We start from the raw sequence: 22,920 nt of genomic DNA on the forward strand, positions 1-22,920 counted from the left end.
TGACCCAGATGGGATTTTCCTGACAATTGACAATGGATTCATGACCATGATGGAGTGACACAGTGGCTCAGTGGTCTGCACTGCTGCCTCACAGCGCCAGGTTTGGTCTCAGCCTCGGGTGACTGTGTGCTTTCCTCCCATGGTCTAAGGATGTGTAGGTGAGGTGGATTGGCCAGGTGGGGGTAGGGTAGGTCCAGGTGGCCTGCTCTTCTGAGGGTCAGTGTGGACGTGATGGGCTGAATGGCCTGCTTCCACATTGTAGAGGTGCTACGATTAGACCCTTAATTACAGATGTTTATTTTTCAAATTGAATACAAATTCCACCATCTGCTGTAGTGGGATTTGAACCCAGGTCCCCAGAACGTTTGCTCAGTCTCTGGATTAACAGTTGAGACCACTAGGCCATCGCCTCCCCTATTTGCCATGCCCCACATGAGCATTTGCAGCAATTTGGGATTGTATTCTAAATCAACCCCTCCCCCCCCCCCTCCCCCCCCCCTTCCCCGACTTTACCTCATTCCCTCTCTCCAGACTTGGGACCCTCCTGCACAGAGAGTTTCAGTCCGTGCCATATCACGCAGTTTTCCTGATGACCAGCTACAGTTCCCACGAAGGAGCAACTTTCCAACCACGACTCTCCCCCCACAACCCTACAACCCTCAAGTCCTGTCCCCACCTCACCCAAAATGCTAACTCCAACAATCTGGCATTAAAAAGGAACTTCCGACACTGCTGATCCAGACTTCAGCTGGGTCTTTGCAGTGACAGGGAGTCATGCACAGAGAGAATAGTGTTTTGGAATGTGGAGCACAATATTATCAGCAAGTCTGTCAGCGGTCACAGCTGTCCCGGGATCCGGGCACCTGTTTCTGGCAGAGTCAGAATTTCAGCGAGAAATCCTGCAACCTTTCCTAAAAGGGGGAATAGTGTCACTCAAAGGCTTTGTGCAACTGTTAGCCCACTTCCCAGAAAGAACAGCGTTTCAACTGGACACCCTCTCTGGTCAGGAGTCACACGACACCAGGTTAGAGTCCGACAGGTTTATTTGAAAACACAAGCTTTCAGAGTGCTGTCCCTTTGTCACCTGACACACTCCTCACTTCACCTGACGAAGGGGCAGCGCTCCGAAAGCTTGCGATTTCAAATAAACCTGTCTGACTCTAACCTGGTGTCATGCGACTCCTGACTTTGCCCACCCCAGTCCAACACCGGAACCTCCACATCCCAGTTTTAACTGCACCGGACAGACCGAGCAGATCCAAGGCTATCAACAAAAGCTTGGGCTTATGTTCAAAAGAATTTGCATATTTTAAAGTCTCACACTCTGTCTTGACCAAAGCTGGGTTACGATCCCGACGATATCAATATCTCCATTTTGTTGAAGTGACCATTGTCATATGTTAGCCTGGGGAGGTGAGGTTTGTTCGGATCATTCAAGAGTTGGGTTGGATCACAGTCCAGCCTTAGATTAGATTCGATTTAGATTTATTGTCACATGTATATGAAAAAAATACAGTTGAACATGTTTTTTTGGTGTGCAGAACACAAAGCATTGCCATTTTGAAAGACTGAGTATACAGGTTGTTCTAGGATAACACGTATTCCAGCAACATGATTTGGTGATAACGTCAGTGAAGAATTAGAGAACGGGGATACAACGCTTCAGAAACATTCCTGAAGGGCTAGACTCAGTAATCCTTTCTCATTGTCTGTTTGAGGAGCAGCATTTCCTCCTACCCTCTGACAAGATTGCAGTCAGATCACGACACGTATTAAGCTCAAAGCAATCATGCCCTTTGGAAATCCTTTGTTGTGGCTGAACGTTTGGAATGCCCTCTATTGATGTCCCACTCTGAAGCTAACACGGTATTTGGATTGACTCAGAGAGCCCGGACTGACTCTCCCAGCAACTCAGCTCCCACTTTAGAACATAGAACAGTACAGCACAGGAACAGGCCCTTAGGCCCACAATGTTGTGCTGAACATGACGTCAAGTTAAACTAACCCCTTTTGCCTGCCCTTGGTCCATATCCCTCCAGTCCTTGCATATTCATGCGCTGGTCTAAAAGTCCCTCAAACACTCCTATCGCATCTCCACCACCACCCCACCTGGCAGTGCATTCCAGACTCCTACCACACTCTGTGAAAAACAAACCCCTCCCATCTCCTTTGAACTTCCCCCCCCCCCCCCCCTCACCTTTAAATGCATGCCCCCTTGTATTAGACATTTCAACTCTGACCATCAATCTATTGATGCATTTGTAACTTTATAGACTTCTATCAGGTCTCCCCTCAGCCTCAACTGCTCCAGAGAAAGCAACCCAAATTATTCTAGCCTCTCCTTAGAGCTCATACCTTCTAATCCTGGCAGCATCCTGGTAAACCTCTTCTGCACCCTCTCCAAAGCCTCCACATCCTTCCTGTCATGTGGTGACCAGAATTGAACTCAATACACTATAGATTCTTTCCATCAACTCAACACAGGATTTTCTGATCAATTATGTGTCTCCACTATTTTACGCTGAAACTTGACCAGTAAATGACCTTTGGAACTGGACACAGCTCCCCCCCCCACACACGTTCACCATGACAAACCACCATTTGAGGAAGTACACTCAGTTGCCTGCCATTTTCAGTTCTGAGGCACACGCCAACATCCCCATTGCTTCCACCAATTGACTACGACGTCCTGAGGCCTGCTCAATAAAGCCATTACCTTGGAAAACCCAAAAGAACTGCAGCTGCCAGAAATCAGAAATGCAGAAGGCGATTACAGGAAGAGCTCAGCAGGTCCGGCGGCGTCTGTGGAGAGAAATCAGAGTTAACATTCTGAGGAAGGGACACCGGACCAGAAATGTTAACTCTGATTTCTCTCCACAGATGCTGTCAGACCTGCTGAGCTTTTCCAGCAATTGTTGAGACTCACTAAACCTGTACAGTCAGGCACAAAAACATAACATCTCTCACCTCGAATCAGTTCATCAGATTCTATTAACTAACACTGGGGCTTACTCACACACACACAATAAAACAATGCCTGAGCAATGCGCTATATAAAATGTGTGCACTGATGCTTCAATTGGCAATTCTGAACTTTAACTCAGTATGGAAAACGGAGACACAAAGGCTGATGTAGCACAGTAACTGTGTGTACTTGTGAGCACAGCGTGCACCTTGTGCATGTGAGAGAGAACAGTGTACATGCTACGGGTAACCAGAGCATGTCTGTGTGCCTGAGAGAGAGAGAGAGAAAGAAATGGTGTGTACCTGTGACCACAATACAATTCGAATCCCAATCATGTGGAAAGAGGCCATTCAGTCCACTGAGATTGCACTAACCCTCTGAAGAGACTCCCACCCAGACCAAACACCTTCCCCCCTCCTCCTAACCCTGCATACCCCATGGCTAACCCAAACATCCCTGATTCTCCTGCTCCTCGGATGCTGCCTGACCAGCTGTGCTTTTCCAGCGCCACCCTCTTCGACTTCGACTCCGACTCTCCAGCATCTGCAGTCCTCACTTTCACCCTCTATGGCCAATCCATGTAACCTGCACATCTTTTGGGGAAACCGGAGCACCTGAAGGAAACCCGTGCAGACCTGGATAGGACGCGCAAACCCTACACAGACAGTCGCCTGACGCTGGAATCGAACCGGGTTCCCTGGCGCTGTGAGTTAAGCAGTGTTAACCACTGAGCCACCGTACCCCCACACATGTATGTAAGTGACTGCGACAGAGCAGTGCGTATAATGTACATGCGGTCACTGTATGCATGCATGCGTGCATTTATCTGAGACAGAGATATCAGATTGTGTGAGAGAACACAGTGTGCAGTTAATATGGCACTACTCATGACCAGGTCAGGAGCACTGCGCCTCCATGCTGGGAGACAGCAGTCAAGTTAATTGCACCAACCCAGCAATATTTATTAGTCAGCGGGATTTCCTGGCTTGCATTCTGTGTGTGAACGTACACTGTGTGCGCCTCAGAATCAGCGAAACAAATATGAGCTGAAATATCTGTGCAGCTTTCCCTATTCTCTGCTTTAACATCAGTAGAGAATCTACCAAAACCAATAAGAAAGGCATTGATTGTAACATGTGGCAAGGGCCAATCAGTTCAGCCGCTCCACCTGGGCGGATTTTATATTCCTCCAATCGCAGTGGGGTGGGACGTTGAGTGTGGTGGAGAATGGTTGCATAGTCTGTAAAAGACGTGCTTTAAATCTCTAATAAAACGTACAAAGAGTCTCAAACAGTACATAGAACATTACAGCACAGTACAGGCCCTTCGGCCCTCGATGTTGCGCTGCCCTGTCATACTAATCTGAAACCCATCCCACCTACACTATTCCATGTACGTCCATATGCCTGTCCAATGACAATTTAAATGTACTTAAACTTGGCGAATCTACTACCGATACAGGCAAAGCATTCCATACCCTTACTACTCTGAGTAAAGAAACTACTTCTGACATCTGTCTTATACCTATCTCAAGTACAAACACTAATCTCTGAAGTCACAGCAGGACTTTAGGAGGAACTCTGAACATACCAAGTGATGATAGATGATATAGTCATAGAACCCAAAAGAGTGGGAAGAGGTCATTCAACCCATCGAGACTGCACCGACCCTCTGAAGAGCATCCCACTCTGACGCAGCCCCCACCCTATCCCTGTAACCCTGCCTTTCCCTTGGCCAACCCACCTAGCCTGCATGTTCATGGGCACTACGGAGCAATCCACCCTAACCTGTACATCTTTGGATCAAGGTGGGAGTTAAATGTTCTTTCCTGCTGCATCCCTCATCACAGGATAAACAGAGGCAAATGTTTCTTTCACAGAGTCATAGAGCTGTACAGCACGGCAATAGAGCCTTCAGTCCAACTTGTCCATGCTGACCTGATATCCTAAATTAATCTACTCCCATTTGTCAGCATTTGGCCCCATATCCCTCCAAACCCTTCCTATTCATATACCCATCCAGATGCCTTTTAAATGTTTTAATTGTACCAGCCTCCACCATTGTACAAGTTGCCCCTTAGGTCCCTTTTAAATTCTTCCCCTCTCACCTTAACCCTACGCCCTCTAGTTTTGAACACCCCTACTGTGGGGAAAAGACCTTGACTCTTCACCCTATCCATGCCCCTCATGTTTTGACTAACCTCAATAAGGTCACCCCTCAGTCTCTAACCTTCAGGACAGATGATACATCTTTCATCGTTAAAGCTGACCATAAACACATCTGGAATTCCCAGGGTTAGATCCAGGTTCCCCATGATCCTATTGAATGGTGGAGCAGGTTCGAAGGGCCAAATGGCCTACTCCCTAACTCCGATTCCCTCTGTTTCACCCTCAGGCCTGTCTGCCTCCCTCAGATAATCACATGGTACAACTGGTGTGAATTGAACAGTTTCATACCAGGGAAATATTTGTTGAACAGTATGTGAGTTACGAGTCAGCAATTAACACTTCAACCTGTGCTGTTGGCTCACACATATTTCAGGAGAGGTGTATCTAAAGTTTTGGCATTGCACAATGTTGGAACCTGACTATGTTATGTTTCAGACCATCCCCTCCTACAGCCCTTTACAAGCTTCCTCACTGTTCACTCCCCACCTATTGTCCCCTCATGTTACCAATACGTTTTGAGTAAGAAACTAGAGAGAGAGTGGTGAACACAGCCCAGTCCATCACACAAGCCAACCTTCCATCCATTGACTCCATCTACACTTCCCACTGCCTCGGGAAAGGAGCCAACATCATCAAAGACCCCTCCCACCCCGTTTATAATCTCTCCCACTCTTTTCCATCAGGCAGAAGGTACAGAAGCTTAAACACACGCTCCAACAGATTCAAGAACAGCTTCTTCCCCTGCTTCTGTTAGACTTCTGAATGGACATCTCAAATTTCAAATCTAATGCTGATCTACCTCTCTGTGCACCTTCTCTGTAGCTGTAACATTGTATTCCTCACTCTGTCCTATTATCCTATAATCTTTATGTAGTATGACCTGCCTGCACTGCACGCAAAACAAAACTTTTCACTGGACCTCAGTACATGTGATAATAAATAAACCAATTTTGTGTCTCCACTACCCAAGACCAAGTCATTGATCTCTGCCCTAGCACTACAATTAGCCGTGGAATTGACCACTTCAGAGATGCTGCCTAACCTGCTGTGCTTTGACCAGCAACACATTTGCAGCACTTCCAAGATGGTTTCCTTAACTATTTGCTTCAAGCCAAGTAGCAGGGTGTAGACAATTGTATGAAGTTTCTCTGTCTGCTAAATAATTTAAAAATAAATAATTTAAGTTCTGAAGGAGTGTCACTGGACCCAAAATGTTAACTCTGCTTTCTCTCCATGGATGCTACCAAACCTGCTGAGTTTTCCCACCAATTTCTACTTTTGTTTCTGATTTCCAGCACCTGCAGTTCTTTAGTTTAAGAGGTTAATGCCTTTGTTAACATGATGGAACATAAAAAGTTCCCTGAAATCCCATGTCCAGGAACATACAATGCATTTCCCCCTCAGTTGCTCTCCTGCCCTACACTAAAGGTCATTGCTTCACGTGGACACTATGTTTCCTATTCAGTAATGGCATTAAAGTGCTAATTCGTCAGGAAATCTCAGTACGTGGTCACAGTTGTCCCTGTTGGACACACTTCATAAAAACTACATCAGCTTACCTTGGCTTTTTAAGTAAGCCGGGACCCTTTGATCTATTGAATGAAAGGCATATCAATCATGAGGGGTATAGATAAGGTTATAGAGTCAAAGAGTCATAGAGGTGTACAGCATGGAAGCAGACCTTGCGGTCTCACCCGTCCATGTAGATTATTTTTGCTCTAGATTAGGGGATTCCTAGACTAGGGGGTATATTTTTAAGGTCAGAGGAGAGAGATTTAAAAAAGACATGAGGGGTAATTTTGTTACATAGAGGGAGGTTCGTGTGTGGAATGAACTTCCTGAGGAAGTGGTGGATGAGGGTACAGTTAGAACTTTTAAAAGATATTCGGATAAGTACATGAATAGGGAAGGTTTGGAGGGATAGGGGTCAGGAGCAGGCAGCTGGGACTGGTTTAGTTTGGGATTACGTTCAGCATGGACTGGTTGGGCTGAAGGGTCTGTTTCCGTGCTGGATGGCTCGGTGTCTCTATGATGTTTATGTAATAGCTACCCCAGATTGCAGATAAAAACACTCACAAGACATGACTAAGGAAAGGCGCTTGTTTGTGGAATTCAATTGCATTTCTCCAAACCTCCCACCTTTCATAAATAAAAGTGCATGCACTACCATTCGCAAAACGTATGCAAATTATCCGATGAACATGGTCACAAAGAAAATGATTATGAACAGAGCAGTGTGTTAACTCTATTCTGTTTGACTTTTGTCAGTCTCTACATATACATTCCATGCATAGCCATTCAGCTGGGCAAGTCTCCTAATGGGAGATGGTCATATTGTTATTGGCTGTTCTTCTATCATCTCATTTCTGGGGTTATATTCCTTTCTCTGGTGTGTGACATTCCTGGGGAGAGTTCTGTTGCCATGATAATTACTGTTGCTCATTTATTTCCGTTGCTGGGGTCTAGTGGACATTCTGTCCTCTGTACAAGCAGGGAGTTCACCTCTTCCCGATTCATTGCCAACTCTGAAGAAATAACTCCTCCCACTCTATGTACATTTCTGCAGTTGTGGCCGTAAATTTAGTCATTTTCATTTACCATGTACGATAGATGTGACAACTGCTCCCTATTAGCTCTAATTCGCTGTGTAGGTTGAAGTTTATGGACAGCATTGAATGCTTGCACTCTGGTTCGTAAATGCTCAACTCTGATAATTTATGTTTTGAATGTAACAGTTAAAACTGCCTGCACCAACCCTTCAGGCAGTGTGTTCCCAATTGGATCCACTGACTTGATCCAGAGTGGATCCCTTTTCTCTGATTGACAGCTAACATTTACATCTATATTATAGATCTATCCCTCATTTCCACCCATTATCATTGCCTCTGTTTTTTTACCTTAGACACATCTGTTCCACAGATATCTCCTGCCCCTCTGTCTACAGCATTAAAAAGTGCACAATTTTACTTTCTTCAACTTCCAAAGAAAAGCCATTGAACTCTAAATGTTAACTTTGTTCCTCTCGATCTACAAATGCTGCCAGACCTGCTGAGCTTCTCCAGTACTTCCTGTTTTTATTTCACGTTTCCACCAGCTGCAGTATTTTGCTTTTCTGCAACTCTTCCCTTTCCCCTGTTTGTTCTCAGAAGAACAGAGGACTTGGTCAGGGTAGTGTCTGTGGCCCAACCATCTTCAGCTGCTTCATTATTGACCTTCCCTCACCATAAGGTCAGAACTGGGAACACTGCAGAGCATTCAGCACCAGGTGTGTGTCTCCTCAAATACTGGAGCAGCCTGATCCTCACGTATCAGGATCTGGACAACATACAGACCTGGACTGATAAGGGTAAGGAATATTTGTGTGACACTGTCCTGGATTTAGCTAACAAATGACAAGTAGCGCTCACACCACACCAGGCAATGATCATCTCTAACCATCATCCTTGACAATCAATGGCACGACCATCACTAGCTCAACATACATGGGGTTACCATTGACTAGAAACTGAACTGCACTAGCCAGGTAAGTACTGTGGCTACAAGGTTAGAGACTAAGAATCCTGCAGCAAGTCACTCACCCTTTGACTCCCCAAAGCCTGTTCACAAGGCCCAAGTGATGGAATACTCCCCACTTGCCCTGAATGGGTGCAGCTCCAACACTCAAGATGATCAACACTTTCCAGGACAAAGCAACCCACTTAATTGGCAGCACAAGTGGCTTCGTGGTGCTATCACAAGGTTGTTAATCCAGAAACTCAGCTAATGCTCTGGGGGGTCCTGGGTTCAAATCCTGCCATAGCAGATCTCTGAATTCAGTTAAGGATCTGGAATGATGACAGTGAAACCACTGTCAATTGTTTGGGGAAAGTCCCATCGGGTTCATAAATGCCCTTGAGGGAAGGAAATCTGTCCACCTCTGCTGGTCTGGCTGACATGTGACCCCAGCAACATGGCTGACTCTTCACTGCCCCCTAAACAATAAATGCTGGCCTAGCCAGTGATGCCCAAATTAAAAGTAATTAGCTATGCCTGTTCTGCATTATTTTGGTAACAAATAACACAGAACAGAAATTTCAATACAACACCCTTTAATTGTCACACCAACGCTATGACAGGAGCACAGTGCAAAGCCTTTACAATGTCTGTCTTCTTATGGTGACATCTTGGGTTCAAGTAGCTTGGTACAATTCTTCGACAGAGCAGAGAAACACAAATAGTTGCATTACTTACAGAGTTGAAAAATAAGTTAAAAATAGGACAACATTAAAAGGGTTGATATTACAGTAAGGTGGGCAATTTCAGATAGACATTATAGATTAGATTACTTACAGTGTGGAAACAGGCCCTTTGGCCCAACAAGTCCACACTGACCCGCCGAAGCGCAACCCACCCATACCCCCACATTTACCCCTATCTAACACTACGGGCAATTTAGCATGGCCAATTCACCTGACCCGCACATCTTTGGACTGTGGGAGGAAACCGGAGCACCCGGAGGAAACCCACGCAGACACGGGGAGAACGTGCAAACTCCACACAGTCAGTCGCCTGAGTCGGGAATTGAACCCGGGTCTCTAGCGCTGTGAGGCAGCAGTGCTAACCACTGTGCCACCCACATTATAGTGTGGAATCTCAGCACAGGGCCCTGCACGTGGTCTGAAAATTCCTCAGACAACACCTTCCAATTCTACGACCACATTCATCTGGAAGGACGAAGGCAGCAGATACATGGGAACACCATCCCTTGCACGTTCCCCTCCAAGTCACGGACCATCCCAACTGGGAAATATATCGCTGGTTCCTTCACTGTTGCTGGGTCAGAACCCTGGAATTCCCTCCCCCAGGGGCATTGTGGGTCTATCTACCGCACATGGACTGCAGTGGTTCAAGAAGGCAGCTCACCCCCACCTTCTCAGGGGCAACTAGGGACGGGCAATAAATGCTGGGCCCAGTCAGTGACACCCGCATCCTGTAAGTGAATAAAAATTAAACGAGCCTAGCTTCTGAAGTTCCTCATTCCTGTTGCTGTCGAACCCTGACTGTCCCTTTCATTAAACTAACAACCACAACACAAAGTGCTCCACGTACGTTCCCACAAAAATCAGTTTACTGGAAGCAAGCAAAACTTGCGAAACACGGCCTGCTGTGAAATGATGAAAGGGTAGAACAGCAAATCCCTTTCAGATAATTCATCCATTCCCGAACGTCATCTCACAGCCTGTCAAGTTTAAAATATACCCGACAGCTGCAGTCATCAAAGCAACATTCTCAGCCTTCCCAGAGATCCTTCCTGCCTCTCGGTGAATCTCAAACAAACCCTTTTGAAATTATAGTCGGGGAGAAAGAGTTTGGGACAGACCAAGAGAGGAGTTTGCAGCATGGTGCGAGAGATAGTAGCAGGGTGTGGGGAGAGAATGGCCAGAAAAACAACAAAAAAAAAAACACATAGGAGCTAAAATACAGGGAATGTGCAGCTGGGGGAGAATTAGTGCAAGGAAAGCTGTACACTTGGATTTTGCAAAGAACTAGTAGTGAGGCTGTCAGTGCTCAGTGATTATGACGAAGCAACCTCAGGCACACCGGCAGGTCTGGATAGAGAAGGAAATCTGCAAATCACTATCACACCTGGACCGCTCCTTCAGCGGATTTGTTCTTCAGCTGTCTTTGCAATAAAGGAAATGAGGATATGACTTATTCGGCTAATAGAGATCTCCTCAATATGTCAGAAGCAAAAATCCAGCATTGATGCATTTTTTTTTAATAATGACATACAACTCAATAAGGGTCTACCTTACACTGAAAGACTGGAGTGACTGGGCTTGTATATCCTTGAGTTTAGAAGACCGAGAGGGGATCTGGTTGAGACTTATAAGATTATTAAAGGATTGGACATTCTGGAGGCAGGAAACATGTTTCCGCTGATGGGTGAGTGCTGAACCAGAGGACACAGCTTAAAAATACCGGGTAGACCATTTAGGACAGAGATGAGGAGAAACTTCTTCACCCAGAGAGTGGTGGCTGTGTGGAATGCTCTGCCCCAGAGGGCAGTGGAGGCCCAGTCTCTGGATTCGTTTAAGAAAGAATTGGATAGAGCTCTCAAGGATAGTGGGATCAGGGGTTATGGAGATAAGGCAGGAACAGGATACTGATTAAGGATGGTCAGCCATGATCAAATTAAATGGTGGTGCAGGCTCGAAGGGCTGAATGGCCTACTCCTGCACCTATTGTCTATTGTGTGGCACCAAAACTATAATTCTACAAGTATGGAGGCTCATTCCTTCAAAATGGAGATTGAAAAAGTTAAATATTAATTGTTTATAAAAATTCTGTTTCTATGAATTTATGACTCTATGTCTCATAGTTTTACATTAAATTAAATATTATAATTCCTATCTCCAGGTTTAGATGCTGCACGTCTCAATGAGATTTCAGTCATTGAATTGATTGCTACAAGGTTTCTTATCCCTGCTCAGATGCCTCCGATACCCTGCAGAAGGGCAAAACTGAGAAGCAAGCCTAAATTCTGATTTTGTGACGCAAAAGCCAATTAACTACACATGTGGCTGTTGAAGAAAGGTTATTGGATGATGGGACGCCATAGCCCGTAAATTACAGCACCTCAAGATGTGCCCAGAATTCACACATCAGGATCACTTCCAACCAAAGCAGCCAGGAAGATGGCTTGTTGTATATGTACCAGTGCTCCCGTTTATGAACGAGTCCCTCTGGAACCATTACTCAAATAGTCATTCTTCATTCCCACACCTCGTGGTTCAGAAACATTAACTTTCTGTCAATCAGTCTCCCTCCCTTTCCCATCAAAGGCTTTCCCCTTTCGACCACATTCCAAACCACTAGCACCTTCCAGGAAGATAAGAGAAACTGGCGCATGGTTCCACATTGAATTCCCTCTAGGCTGGTGTTAGACAGACTTCTGACTGACAACACAGTCACAAGTCATTGGGCGACAGACAGGGAGATGGAGTTAAAGCCACAAGTAGATCAGATGTGATCCTTTGGATGAAGGGTCAAATGGCCCACTCCCACCACAACGTCCTATGATCTTATCAACTTTTTCTTTAAGTCCCATTTGCCATTATGGATTGAAAATATATCCCCGCTCCACCATCATCTTCTGGCAGAATCCAGGACCCTCCCTGATAGCCGACGGGGGGCCACCTTCTGACGAGCCACTGACGGTGAGCAGCACACGCCAGTCCCCCCAATGATGTCCACACCCCAAAAATAAATCCGGGGCCAAGTCTGTATCAATCCAGCAGTGCACACCAGACAACGTTAAACATCATAACAGGTCCATACACCAGTTCCTTGGCCAAGAGTAGTTACTAACACCAGATAACCAGGGCAGCAAATAGTTTCTTTTAATAAAAGATAAGTATCTATAAACATGACAATGCATCGCAAGCAATGCCTCTGTGCTCTCAATATTCACACTTCCTGCTTTGAACCAAACTCCTCAATCATCCAAACGAGATTGGCAGAGAGTATTTTGTTAACGTAATTGATCGCTTGGATAACCGGAAACAAGCGGTAATTTATGAGTGCCAGTATTTGAACAGGCCTCGGTTATCCGACAATGCACGCCCTAATGGTGTTTAGCCGATAACTGAATGCTGAGTTGCCTAATGCTGTTTGTACTGGACCTTGAGAACTTGTTCAGATAATCAGGTGAATTGGCCATGCTAAATTGCCCGTAGTGTTAGGTAAGGGGTAAATGTAGGGGTATGGGTGGGTTGCGCTTCGGCGGGTCGGTGTGGACTTGTTGGGCCGAAGGGCCTGTTTCCACACTGTAAATCTAATCTAATCTAAACCTGTAAGTAATCTAATCTAAGTAATCTAATCTAATCCAAAATTTGGATAATTGATGTTCGGATAATCGAGGTTCTACTGTGTTGCGTTGGCATTTTAATCAAGTTGTCGTGAACCTGACTATGTTGCTGTAACATTGCTAATTGGTTGTGCTATTGGCACTCACTGTGCCCTACTCTACACACTGAGAGGTGTCAGTCATCACCACAATATCTACACGCAGATTAGATGCAGTTCTGAGGGAATGCTGGAGGATCTGTCTTTTGTATTAGATGATAAATTTAAGTCCTGTCTGCCTTCTTATATTAACGCGAAAGATCCCATAGAAGTATTTTGAAGAAAGTTCTCCACAGATTCTTGGCAAACATTCATCCCTCAACCAATTCCTCAATCACTCTCCCACGTTTCTGATGAAGGGCTTATCCCCAAAACGTCGATCCTCCTGCTCCTCGGATGCTGCCTGACCTGCTGTGCTTTCCCAGCAACACACGCTCGATCCCTCAACCAATGCCCAAAACAAGTGACCCCGGTCATTACTTGGTCAGCTGAGCATCGGAGACGGAGGGGTGACCTTATAGAGGTTTGTAAAATCATGAGGGGCATAGATAGGGTAAATAGACAAGGTCTTTTCCCTGGGGTGGGGAGTCCAGAACTAGAGGGCAGAGGGTTAAGGTGAGAGGGGGACAAATTAAAAGGGACCTAATGGGCAACTTTTTCATGCAGAGGGTGGTGCATGTGTGGAATGAGCTGCCAGAGGATGTGGTGGAGGCTGGTACAATTGCAACATTTAAAAGGCATCTGGATGGTTATATGAATAAGGAAGGGTTTGGAGGGATATGGGCCAAGTGCTGGCAAATGGGACTAGATTGGGTTAGGATATCTGGTCAGCATGGACGGGTTGGACCGAAGGGTCAGTTTCCGTGCTGTCCATCTCTATGACTTCTGCCGTTACTTGTGGTGGCATGCTGTGCGTATTTCCTACATTGGACCAAAGTTTAAGAAAGTTGTTCATTGTTTGCAAAACCTCTCAAGACCTCCCGAGGTGGTTGAATTTGCCACGTAAATACAAAGTGCTTTTTATTCTCTGACGGCTGTGGTCACCACTGTTCCATACTCCTTCCCGTGTCAGCCCACTATTGCACTGGGCAGAAAAGAGAGGGGGACAGGATACCCTGGACACTCGATGTATTTTCCACAGGGAAAGTGAGCACGATTCGGATATGGGTAATCCTGGCTGCCCAAAATTTCCACTGAACATTCCAATTTATACAATAATTGGAAATGAAATCATATCCCATCAGCTTCTCTCCTTTAAACTGCTCTAAGAACGCCCAAACACTTTCAAACATGCTCTGCTTTACAATCTAAACGCTTTTAAGTCTAAATCTTGGCGACCAATGCCCAATTCATGATTTACCTTGTATTTTCATTGGAATTACTCTGGTGTCCAGCGTATGGGTCCCATCCTTTCATTCCTCAATGCTCAACAAGGGAAAACAGTCAGTGTTGAGTATTTTACTCACCCCTTACACCGCTGCAGTGTCCAAACACCATCGTGAAGGTCAGGAGATACAATAAGTCCATCCTCAGCCTATTGCCTCTGTGCATCAACACCACCGCTTAAGGCTATAAAAAATAAAACAAAGGAAAGAGAAAGAATTAGTCTGTATGACCTTTTCTGGCGTGGTTTCTCCTGGCACTGCCAGGATGTGGAGGTTGGCAGTGTAGGCAAATCAACATCCACCACACCGGCAAGAATCGGAATTGCCAACAGTGTCCTTCAGGATAGACTCTGCCACAGGCTCAAGGACCTGGGCAGTGCCCCTCACTCAAACCAGGGAAGGAAAGTATTCACCTTGTTATATACAGCAGAGCTTTAATGTGTATAACACAGAACTGTTTCAACCTATAACACAGCGGAGGAACTATATTATACACAGCCGGGTATATAATTCACTGGAGATATCAGAGAGCTTTTAAGGAAACAAACATGCTGTTTATAATGGTCGAGAGCGTGGTGCTGGAAAAACACAGCAGGTCAGGCAGCATCCGAGGAGCAGGAGAGTCAACGTTTCGGGCACAAGGAATGAGGCTTGTGGGCCTCGTTGGGGGGGGGGGGGGGGGGGGGGGGGGCAGCGGGGGGGGGGGAGCTGAGAGATAAATGGGAGGGGGTGGAGGAGCTGAGGGGGGTGGTGGGGAAAGTAGCTGAGTGTGCGATAGGTTGGAGAAGGTGGTGGAGCGGATTGGCGGGAAAGGTGGTGGACAGGTCAAGGGGGCAGTGCTGAGTTGGAGGCTTGGAACTGCGATAAGGGGAGGGGAAATCCACATTGATTCCCCAATAAGCCCTTTATTAGGAAAGGCTTATGCCCAAAACATTGATTCTCCTGCTCCTCAGATGCTGCCCGACCTGCTGCACTTTTCCAGCACCACACTCTCGATTCTGATCTCCAGCATCTGCAGCCCTCACTTTCTCCTAGATATGAGATAGGACTAGCCCTTGACATTGTTCAAGTACCCAATGAGATTCGAGTACAGGGGTTGGGATGTCATGTTGACATTGTACAGTACGTTGGTGAGATCTCTTCTGAAATTCTGTGTCCAGTTCTGGTCGCCCAGTTATAGGAAGGATATTATTAAACTGGAGAGCATTCAGGAAAGATTTTTTTTAAATTCATTCACAGGATGAAAGCGTTGCTGGCTAGGCCAGCATTCACTGCCCATCCCTAATTGCCCAGAGGGCAGTTCAGAGTCAACCACATCACTGTAGGCCAGACCAGATCAGGTTGGCAGTTTCCTTTCCAAAAGGACATTTGCCAGGATGTTTCTGAGAATGGAGGGTTTGAGATATAAAAGTAGACTGGAACGGCTGGGACTTCTTTCACTGGAGGTCGAGGGGTGACCGTACCGAGGTTCATAAAATCACAAGGGGCACAGATAAGGTGAATGATTGGGGTCTTTTCCCGAGGGTGGGGGGGTTCAGAACTAGGAGGCATATTTTAAAATGTGGGCGGAGAAAGATTTAAAAAGGACGTGGGAGGGAACGTTTTGACACAGAGGGTGGTTTATGTGTGGAATGAACTGCCAGAGGAAGTGGTGGATACAAGGACAGTTACAACATTTAAAACACATTTGGATAAGTTCATGAATCGGAGAGGTTTGGAGGGATATGGCCCAGGCGCAGGCAGGTGGGACTAGTTTGGGGACATGGTTGGTGTGGACTGGTTGGATCGATGGGTCTGTTTCCGTGCTGTAAGACCCCATTTAATACATGGATTGTCTACAGCTCACAGCAACAATACTGCACAGAATACAAAGCTGTTCTATGGTACATACGAACTACATTACAGTGCATAATAGAACAGTGTTACAGTACATAATACCAGAATGTTATTGTATATAATGGTGTTGTGATCTTATTTAAAATACAGAAGTGTTTCAATCCGTACACACCAAATAGAATACGTAACACTGTTTCTGTAGGTAATACAGAACTGTGTCATTCTAAACAATTCAGAACCAGATAAAAAAAGGTATATCCCCGTACGTAATACATAGAGCTGTCATATTGTTTATGTACAGTGATTATGTTATTACTGCGTGCAGTTCTGGTCAATGCATTATGGGAAGGATGTGGAAGCTTTGGAAAGGGTACAGAGGAGATTTACTAGGATGTTGCCTGGTACGGAGGGAAGGTCTTACGAGGAAAGGCTGAGGGACTTGAGGCTGTTTTCATAAGAGAGAGGAAGGTTGTGAGGTGACTTAACTGAGACATATAAGATAATCAGAGGGTTAGATATGGTGGGCAGTGAGAGCTTTTTTCCTCAGATGGTGATGGCTAGCACGAGGGTTCATAGCTTTAAATTGAGGGGTGATAGATATAGGACAGATGTAGGTTCTTTACTCAAAGAGTAGTGAGGGTGTGGAACATATTGCCTGCAATAATAGTAGAGTTGCCAACTTTAAGGGCATTTAAATGGTCATTGAAGAGGCATAGGGATGAGAATGGGATGGTGTAGGATAGATGGGCTTTAGGATGATTTCACAGGTGAGCACAACATCGAGGGCCAAAGGGCCTGTACTGGGCCAGAATGTTCTATGTTCTACCCAGAGCAGTCCTGTTGTATACAAGAGAGCATTGTCCTAATGTATATAAAAGAGGTACTTCATGACCAGGGATCAGAAAGCCCGAGATGACGAGCTGCTGTATAAAATGGGCAATTCTTTGCCGTTCTTTCCACCAGTTTTATTTTAATCGGCAGAGCAGCTTCTCTTAAAATAATGTTACATTCCATGATATAAAATAGATGCAATATGCAATACATTCAGCCACTTATCAAACATAGAGCATCACGACTATTATACAAGTGTCCTGCTATTATACACTGTAAACTGAAAACAATAAATACTGGCGATCACAGTGGGTCAGGCAGCATCTGTGGAGGGGGAGAGAGAGAGAGCGAGAGAGAGAGAGTGCGAGAGAGAGAGAGTGCGAGAGAGAGAGAGTGCGAGAGAGAGAGAGTGCGAGAGAGAGAGAGTGCGAGAGAGAGAGAGTGCGAGAGAGAGAGAGTGCGAGAGAGAGAGAGAGAGAGTGCGAGAGAGAGAGAGAGACCGCGCGAGAGAGAGAGCGAGAGAGCTAATGTTTCGTGTCTAGATGACCCTTCATTAGGTTCATGTATACTCAAACCAATAGTTTGTTCTCTCCCCATGGATGCTGTCTGACCCACTGTGATCTCCAGCATTTGTTATCTTCAGTTCAGATTCCAGCATCTGCAGGAATTTGCTCTGACATCCTATTATTATTTATTATCTAGAGAGTGATAAAAGACATGAAACACGTCACATATTGAGAAAGAGACTGCCTTCTTGCCTCTGACCCAGGAGATTGCAGATTCAAACTCCACTCCAGAGGCTTCAATGTAAAATCTCGGTTGAGTTGACAATGCAGGACTAAAGGAAAGCAGCATGATCAGAGAAGCTGCTGATCTGCTGAAATCCTAAACCAGAGCCTCATCAGCTGGACATCAAAAACTCTGCTGCATTATTTGAAGCCCAGGGAAGAACGCTTGGTGCATAGGGGCAAATTTGTCCTTCAGCAATATCACGCAAAGAAATGATCTGATCCTTGATCTCATTGGTGACTTGGATCATGCTGTGAACAAACTGGGCTGATATTTTTCCAACATTTTGAGAGGACTGCATTGGCCGCGAAACCCTTTGGGAAGATCCAATGTCATAAAATCCATTCTATAAATGTAGTTCATTTTTTCTTTACATGCAGTAGCCTGGCTTCAGCAGGCTGCAGTATTACTGTGTATAATGCGGGAGCAATCTGCATCATGATACATCGAGAAACCTCACAATATACGATATAAAGCTGCGTGATTATAACACAGAAGTGTTCCTATATAAAGTCACAAAGCAATATTACCATCTTTTGGATGGAAGAGATCTACAATATACATAATGTAATATATAATAAAGAAGGCAGTGTTACCATACATGTATTGCCCAGATATACCCTCTCTATACTATATGCAAGAGGAAAAAAATATGTGGAGTGTTACTCTATCAAATAGAGTATTAAACAATGGTGTTGCTATTCAGTAATCTCGTAGAATTTATCTTTTTTTTTAGATTCCCTACAGTGTGGAAACAGGCCCTTCAGCCCACACTGATCCTCCAAAGAGCCATTTTTCCCTCTGACTAATGCACCTAACACTATGGGCAATTTAGCATGGCCAATCCACCCTAACCTGCACATCTTTGGACTGTGGGAGGAAACCAGAGCACCTGGAGGAAATCCACACAGACACAGGGAGAATGTGCAAACTCCACACAGACAGTCTGCCCGACACTGGAATCGAACCTGGGACCCTAGTGCTGTAAGGTAGCAGTGCTGACCACTGAGCCACTGTTCCTGATTGTATATCCCAGAAGTTAAAAAGAGCTAAAGGACTGTATTTATATGACTTCATTTGTCACCTCAGCTCATTCCAAAGCTTTCTTATTTCTTTTTTAAAAAGTGCAGTGTTAAAATAAATGTATATAATCATGGATCTTTTTAATTAACTTAGGTAACAGGAAGAAAGTGTTATGACATAAACTATCATACCTGTCTGGTATACTTCACATTCCTTACTGTAATCTCCTGCAAAGTTTCACGTCTCACACTAAATCACTCTTACAGTCACAGAGTCCTACAGCACAGAAACAGACCCTTTGGTCCAACCAGTCCACGCTGACCATGTTCCCAAATTAAACCAGTCCCACCTGCCTGCAGTTGGCTCATATCCCTCCAAACCTTTCCAATTCATGAACTTATCCAAAATGTCTCTGAAACATTGTAACTATATCTGCATCCACCACTTCCTCTGACAGTTCATTCCACACACTAACCATTCTCTAAAAAAAAAAGTTGCCCTTCTCCTTAAAAAATGCCCCCTAGTTTTGAATTCCCCACCCTTGGGAAAAGACCCTTGTCATTCACCTTATCCACACCCCTCATGACTTTGTAAACCTCCATAAGGTCACCCTCCAACCTCCTACACTCCAGAAATAAATCCTAGTCTTTCAGTCTATTTCTATATCTCAAACCCTCCATACCCGGCAATATCCTGGTAAATTTTTTCTGAACCCTCTCCAGTTTAAGAATATCTTTCCTATAACTGGGCGACCAGAACTGGACACAGTCTTCCAGAACAAGCCTCACCAATGTCCTGTACAACCTCAACATGACGTCCCCAACTCCTATACTCAAGGGACTGAGCAATGAAGGCAAGCTTGCTAAACACCTCTTAACCACCCCGTCTACCTGTGATGGAAATTTCAACAAACTCTGCACGTGAACCCCTTGGTCTCTGTTTTGCAAAACACCCCAAGGCCCCACCCACGAAACTGATCAAGTCCTTCCTTCCTTTGTTTTATCGAAATGCAACATCTTACATTTATCCAAATTAAACTCCATCTGCCACCCCTCAGCCCATTGACCCAATTGATCAAGATCCCCTCGTAATCTTAGATAACCTTCTTCACTGACCACTAATTTTGGTGTCATCCTCAAACGTACTAACCAAGCCTTCTATATTCTCATCCAAATCGTTCATATAAATGGCAAGCAAAAGTGGGCCCAATACCGATCCCTTTAGAACATTGCTGGTCACAGGCCTCCAATCCAAAATCAACCCTCCACTACCACCCTCTGTTTCCTGCCTTAAATCATAGCCCCTGATGCCTCTGATTGATGTAACTAACAATTCCTGCAACTGTTCCTGTAACATTGAATCAAACACTCTTTGTAATACTAGGATATATATTAAAACTTAAATGTAATCCTCTGAAATCCTGTATTATTATTAATAATAATAATGCTCTAATAGTCACATCAGCCCTCAGAGTAAAACCGCTTCTTAGTCCCACAATCCTAACTCTAATCCTCACATAATTCTCAAACTTCAGGATTACTTGGTTAGATACCTTACTGTCCACAGTGTAATACTCTCTTGTATACTCCTCACTGTAACATTACGATATACTCCACACTCCTCACTGTAACATTACGATATACTCCACACTCCTCACTGTAACATTACGATATACTCCACACTCCTCGCTGTAACATTACGATATACTCCACACTCCTCGCTGTAACATTACAATATACTCCACACTCCTCGCTGTAACATTACGATATACTCCACACTCCTCGCTGTAACATTACGATATACTCCACACTCCTCACTGTAACATTACGGTATACTCCTCACTCGTACATTATAAACCCCGCACTCCTCACTGTAACATTATTGAAAACTTCACACTCCCCATATAATGTTACATATACTCCACATTCCTCAATGATATATTATCATTTATTCCAGACTTTTCACTGTTCCATTATGTCCCCCACATTCCTTGAGGTAACGTTCCATTCCTCATAATAACTTCACTCAAGTCCCATAGAATCAGGGCAACACTGCCTCCAATATGCCATTGTAACATTCTTGTATGACACTGATTACATTGAAAATATCTCCCTATTGCCTAGCCCTCACTGGCAAATTCTTAGGATCACTGAAAGGCTGCTTTATAGAAAGTTTCTTTCTTAGATTTCCAATGTATTTTCTAAACATTAAATCTGGAACCTGACCAAACAGAAAGTAATGGAAATGACTTTCTTTTAGATAATAAATTGAACTCCAAAAGCTGAAGAGCAGAAATTAAAATTACAGCTGACTGTGGCTCTTCATACTAGTGATGTCAGGACCAAAGACAGAGGGATTTCTGCAGCATTATTTACATGACATGCTTTTGAAAGTAGACAGCAGCGTTCAGATCTTCCCATTCCCAGCGCTTTGAGTAAGGGAAACCCTTTATGCTCCATTATACCCAACTGCATTAAATTCAAATTATCCAGGAGATACCAAAGCCTTTGGAAAACTGCACCTTAATTCCTAATGTTCCTTCGCCCTTTGCTTCTCTCTCGGACACTTTCAATAATCCTTTCGCCCTCAGTGCTCCGCCGAGTCATATTTCTCACTCTCTTTGGCTCATTTCTCATATTCGTTTGTCCCTTTCTTTCTCATCTTCCCCCTCTTGTCTTCTGTCCCTGTTGATTTTCGCTCACTCTCTAACTCAGCCGCTCCGAACTCGGATTTTACCAATGCTTTTTGCCTGGTCTCCATCTGCCTCACTATGTCTATGTGTGTGTGTGTGTGTGTGTGTCTGTCCATCTGTTACTCTTACTCCTTCACACACACACACCCCTTAAAGCAATCCACGAACACTCCAAATATATATTTAAAACAAAATACAACTTACCCCACAAAGTCTGTGCCCACCAGCTTTAAACGGTTTTCCATAAAGCTCTTAATGCCCAAACATCACAGGCAGTGTTCCATTATTAAAACTTTTTTTTTAAAAAAGAGCTGGAGGGTTTGTGAGTAAATATATATATTTGTATATTTTGTAACAGGGGTTGTTAATTTCCAGAATGTGTTGGTCCGAAACAGCGGTGGAATTGTCGCTGTACCGTTCCTCAGGCGTCTGAATTATCCCAATGTTAAAGGCAGCACTGACACAGCTGGTGCCTGAATTGCTTTTCCATGTAGAGGTGGGATTCTGTCACTGAGGCTGCAGGCTGGGACGGTGCTCCCTCCCTCCCCCTGTCAGGTTGGCGGTGCGGGACACTGTTGGTCCACTCTGAAAACAGTTCAAAACTTGCACAGCTGCTCAAAACTTTTCAGCAACTTCTGCCGTTTCCCCCGCCCTCTGCTGGAAGCTTCATGTATTGCGAAGAAGGTGAGATAGGGACCAAGGAGGAGGACGTGGGGACTGCAGATGCTGGAGATCAGAGCTGATAAATGTGTTGCTGGAAAAGCGCAGCAGGTCAGGCAGCATCCAAGGAGCAGGAGAATCGACGTTTCGGGCATGAGCCCTTCTTCAGGAATCAAGTCAATCAATGCATGATTTGGAGATACCGGTGTTGGATTGAGGTGGCATCTTCCGCCTAGACCATAACAACACGACGGCTGGAGGAAGAGCGCCTCATCTTCCGCCTAGGAACCCTCCACCCACCATGGATGAACTCAGATTTCTCCAGTTTCCTCATTTCCCCTCCCCCCACCTTGTCTCAGTCCCAGCCCTTGAACTCAGCACCACCTTCCTAACCTGCAATCTTCTTCCTGACCTCTCCGCCCCCACCCCACTCCAGCCCATCACCCTCACCTGAACCTTGATCGTAACACAGAATTTATAGCAAAAGTTTACAGTGTGATGTAACTGAAATTATACATTGAAAAATAACTTAATTGTTTGTTGAGTCTTTTATCTGTTCGAATACCATGATAATTTCACTTCTTTCATCTGTAAATCATAAAATCTTTTTTTTAAAAGTTACATTCTCAGGTTAACCTAAACAGATGAAAGACTCAACAATCCAGATATTTTTCAATGTATAAT

General features: G+C 44.8%; 1 protein-coding gene across 3 annotated transcripts in view; it reads right to left on the reverse strand.

Moving 5' to 3' along the window:
* Window positions 1-22,148, reverse strand: part of LOC132823131 (fibroblast growth factor receptor-like 1) — a 163,533-nt gene extending 141,385 nt beyond the window's left edge. For 2 of the 3 annotated variants that reach the window (XM_060836679.1, XM_060836676.1), the window contains exons 1-2: window positions 21,781-22,148; window positions 14,487-14,589 (exon numbers count right to left, since the gene is read on the reverse strand). In XM_060836679.1, coding sequence (XP_060692662.1) covers window positions 14,487-14,571 — 85 coding nt within the window. In that variant the 5' untranslated portion in view covers window positions 14,572-14,589; window positions 21,781-22,148. Of the gene's footprint in view, window positions 1-14,380; window positions 14,453-14,486; window positions 14,590-21,780 lie in introns of those variants that run through there. The other variant, XM_060836677.1, reaches the window with a different exon arrangement.
* Window positions 22,149-22,920: the final 772 nt, after the last annotated feature.

The sequence above is a fragment of the Hemiscyllium ocellatum genome, chromosome 16 (assembly GCF_020745735.1).
Source record: "Hemiscyllium ocellatum isolate sHemOce1 chromosome 16, sHemOce1.pat.X.cur, whole genome shotgun sequence".
Taxonomy (NCBI): Eukaryota; Metazoa; Chordata; class Chondrichthyes; order Orectolobiformes; family Hemiscylliidae; genus Hemiscyllium; species Hemiscyllium ocellatum.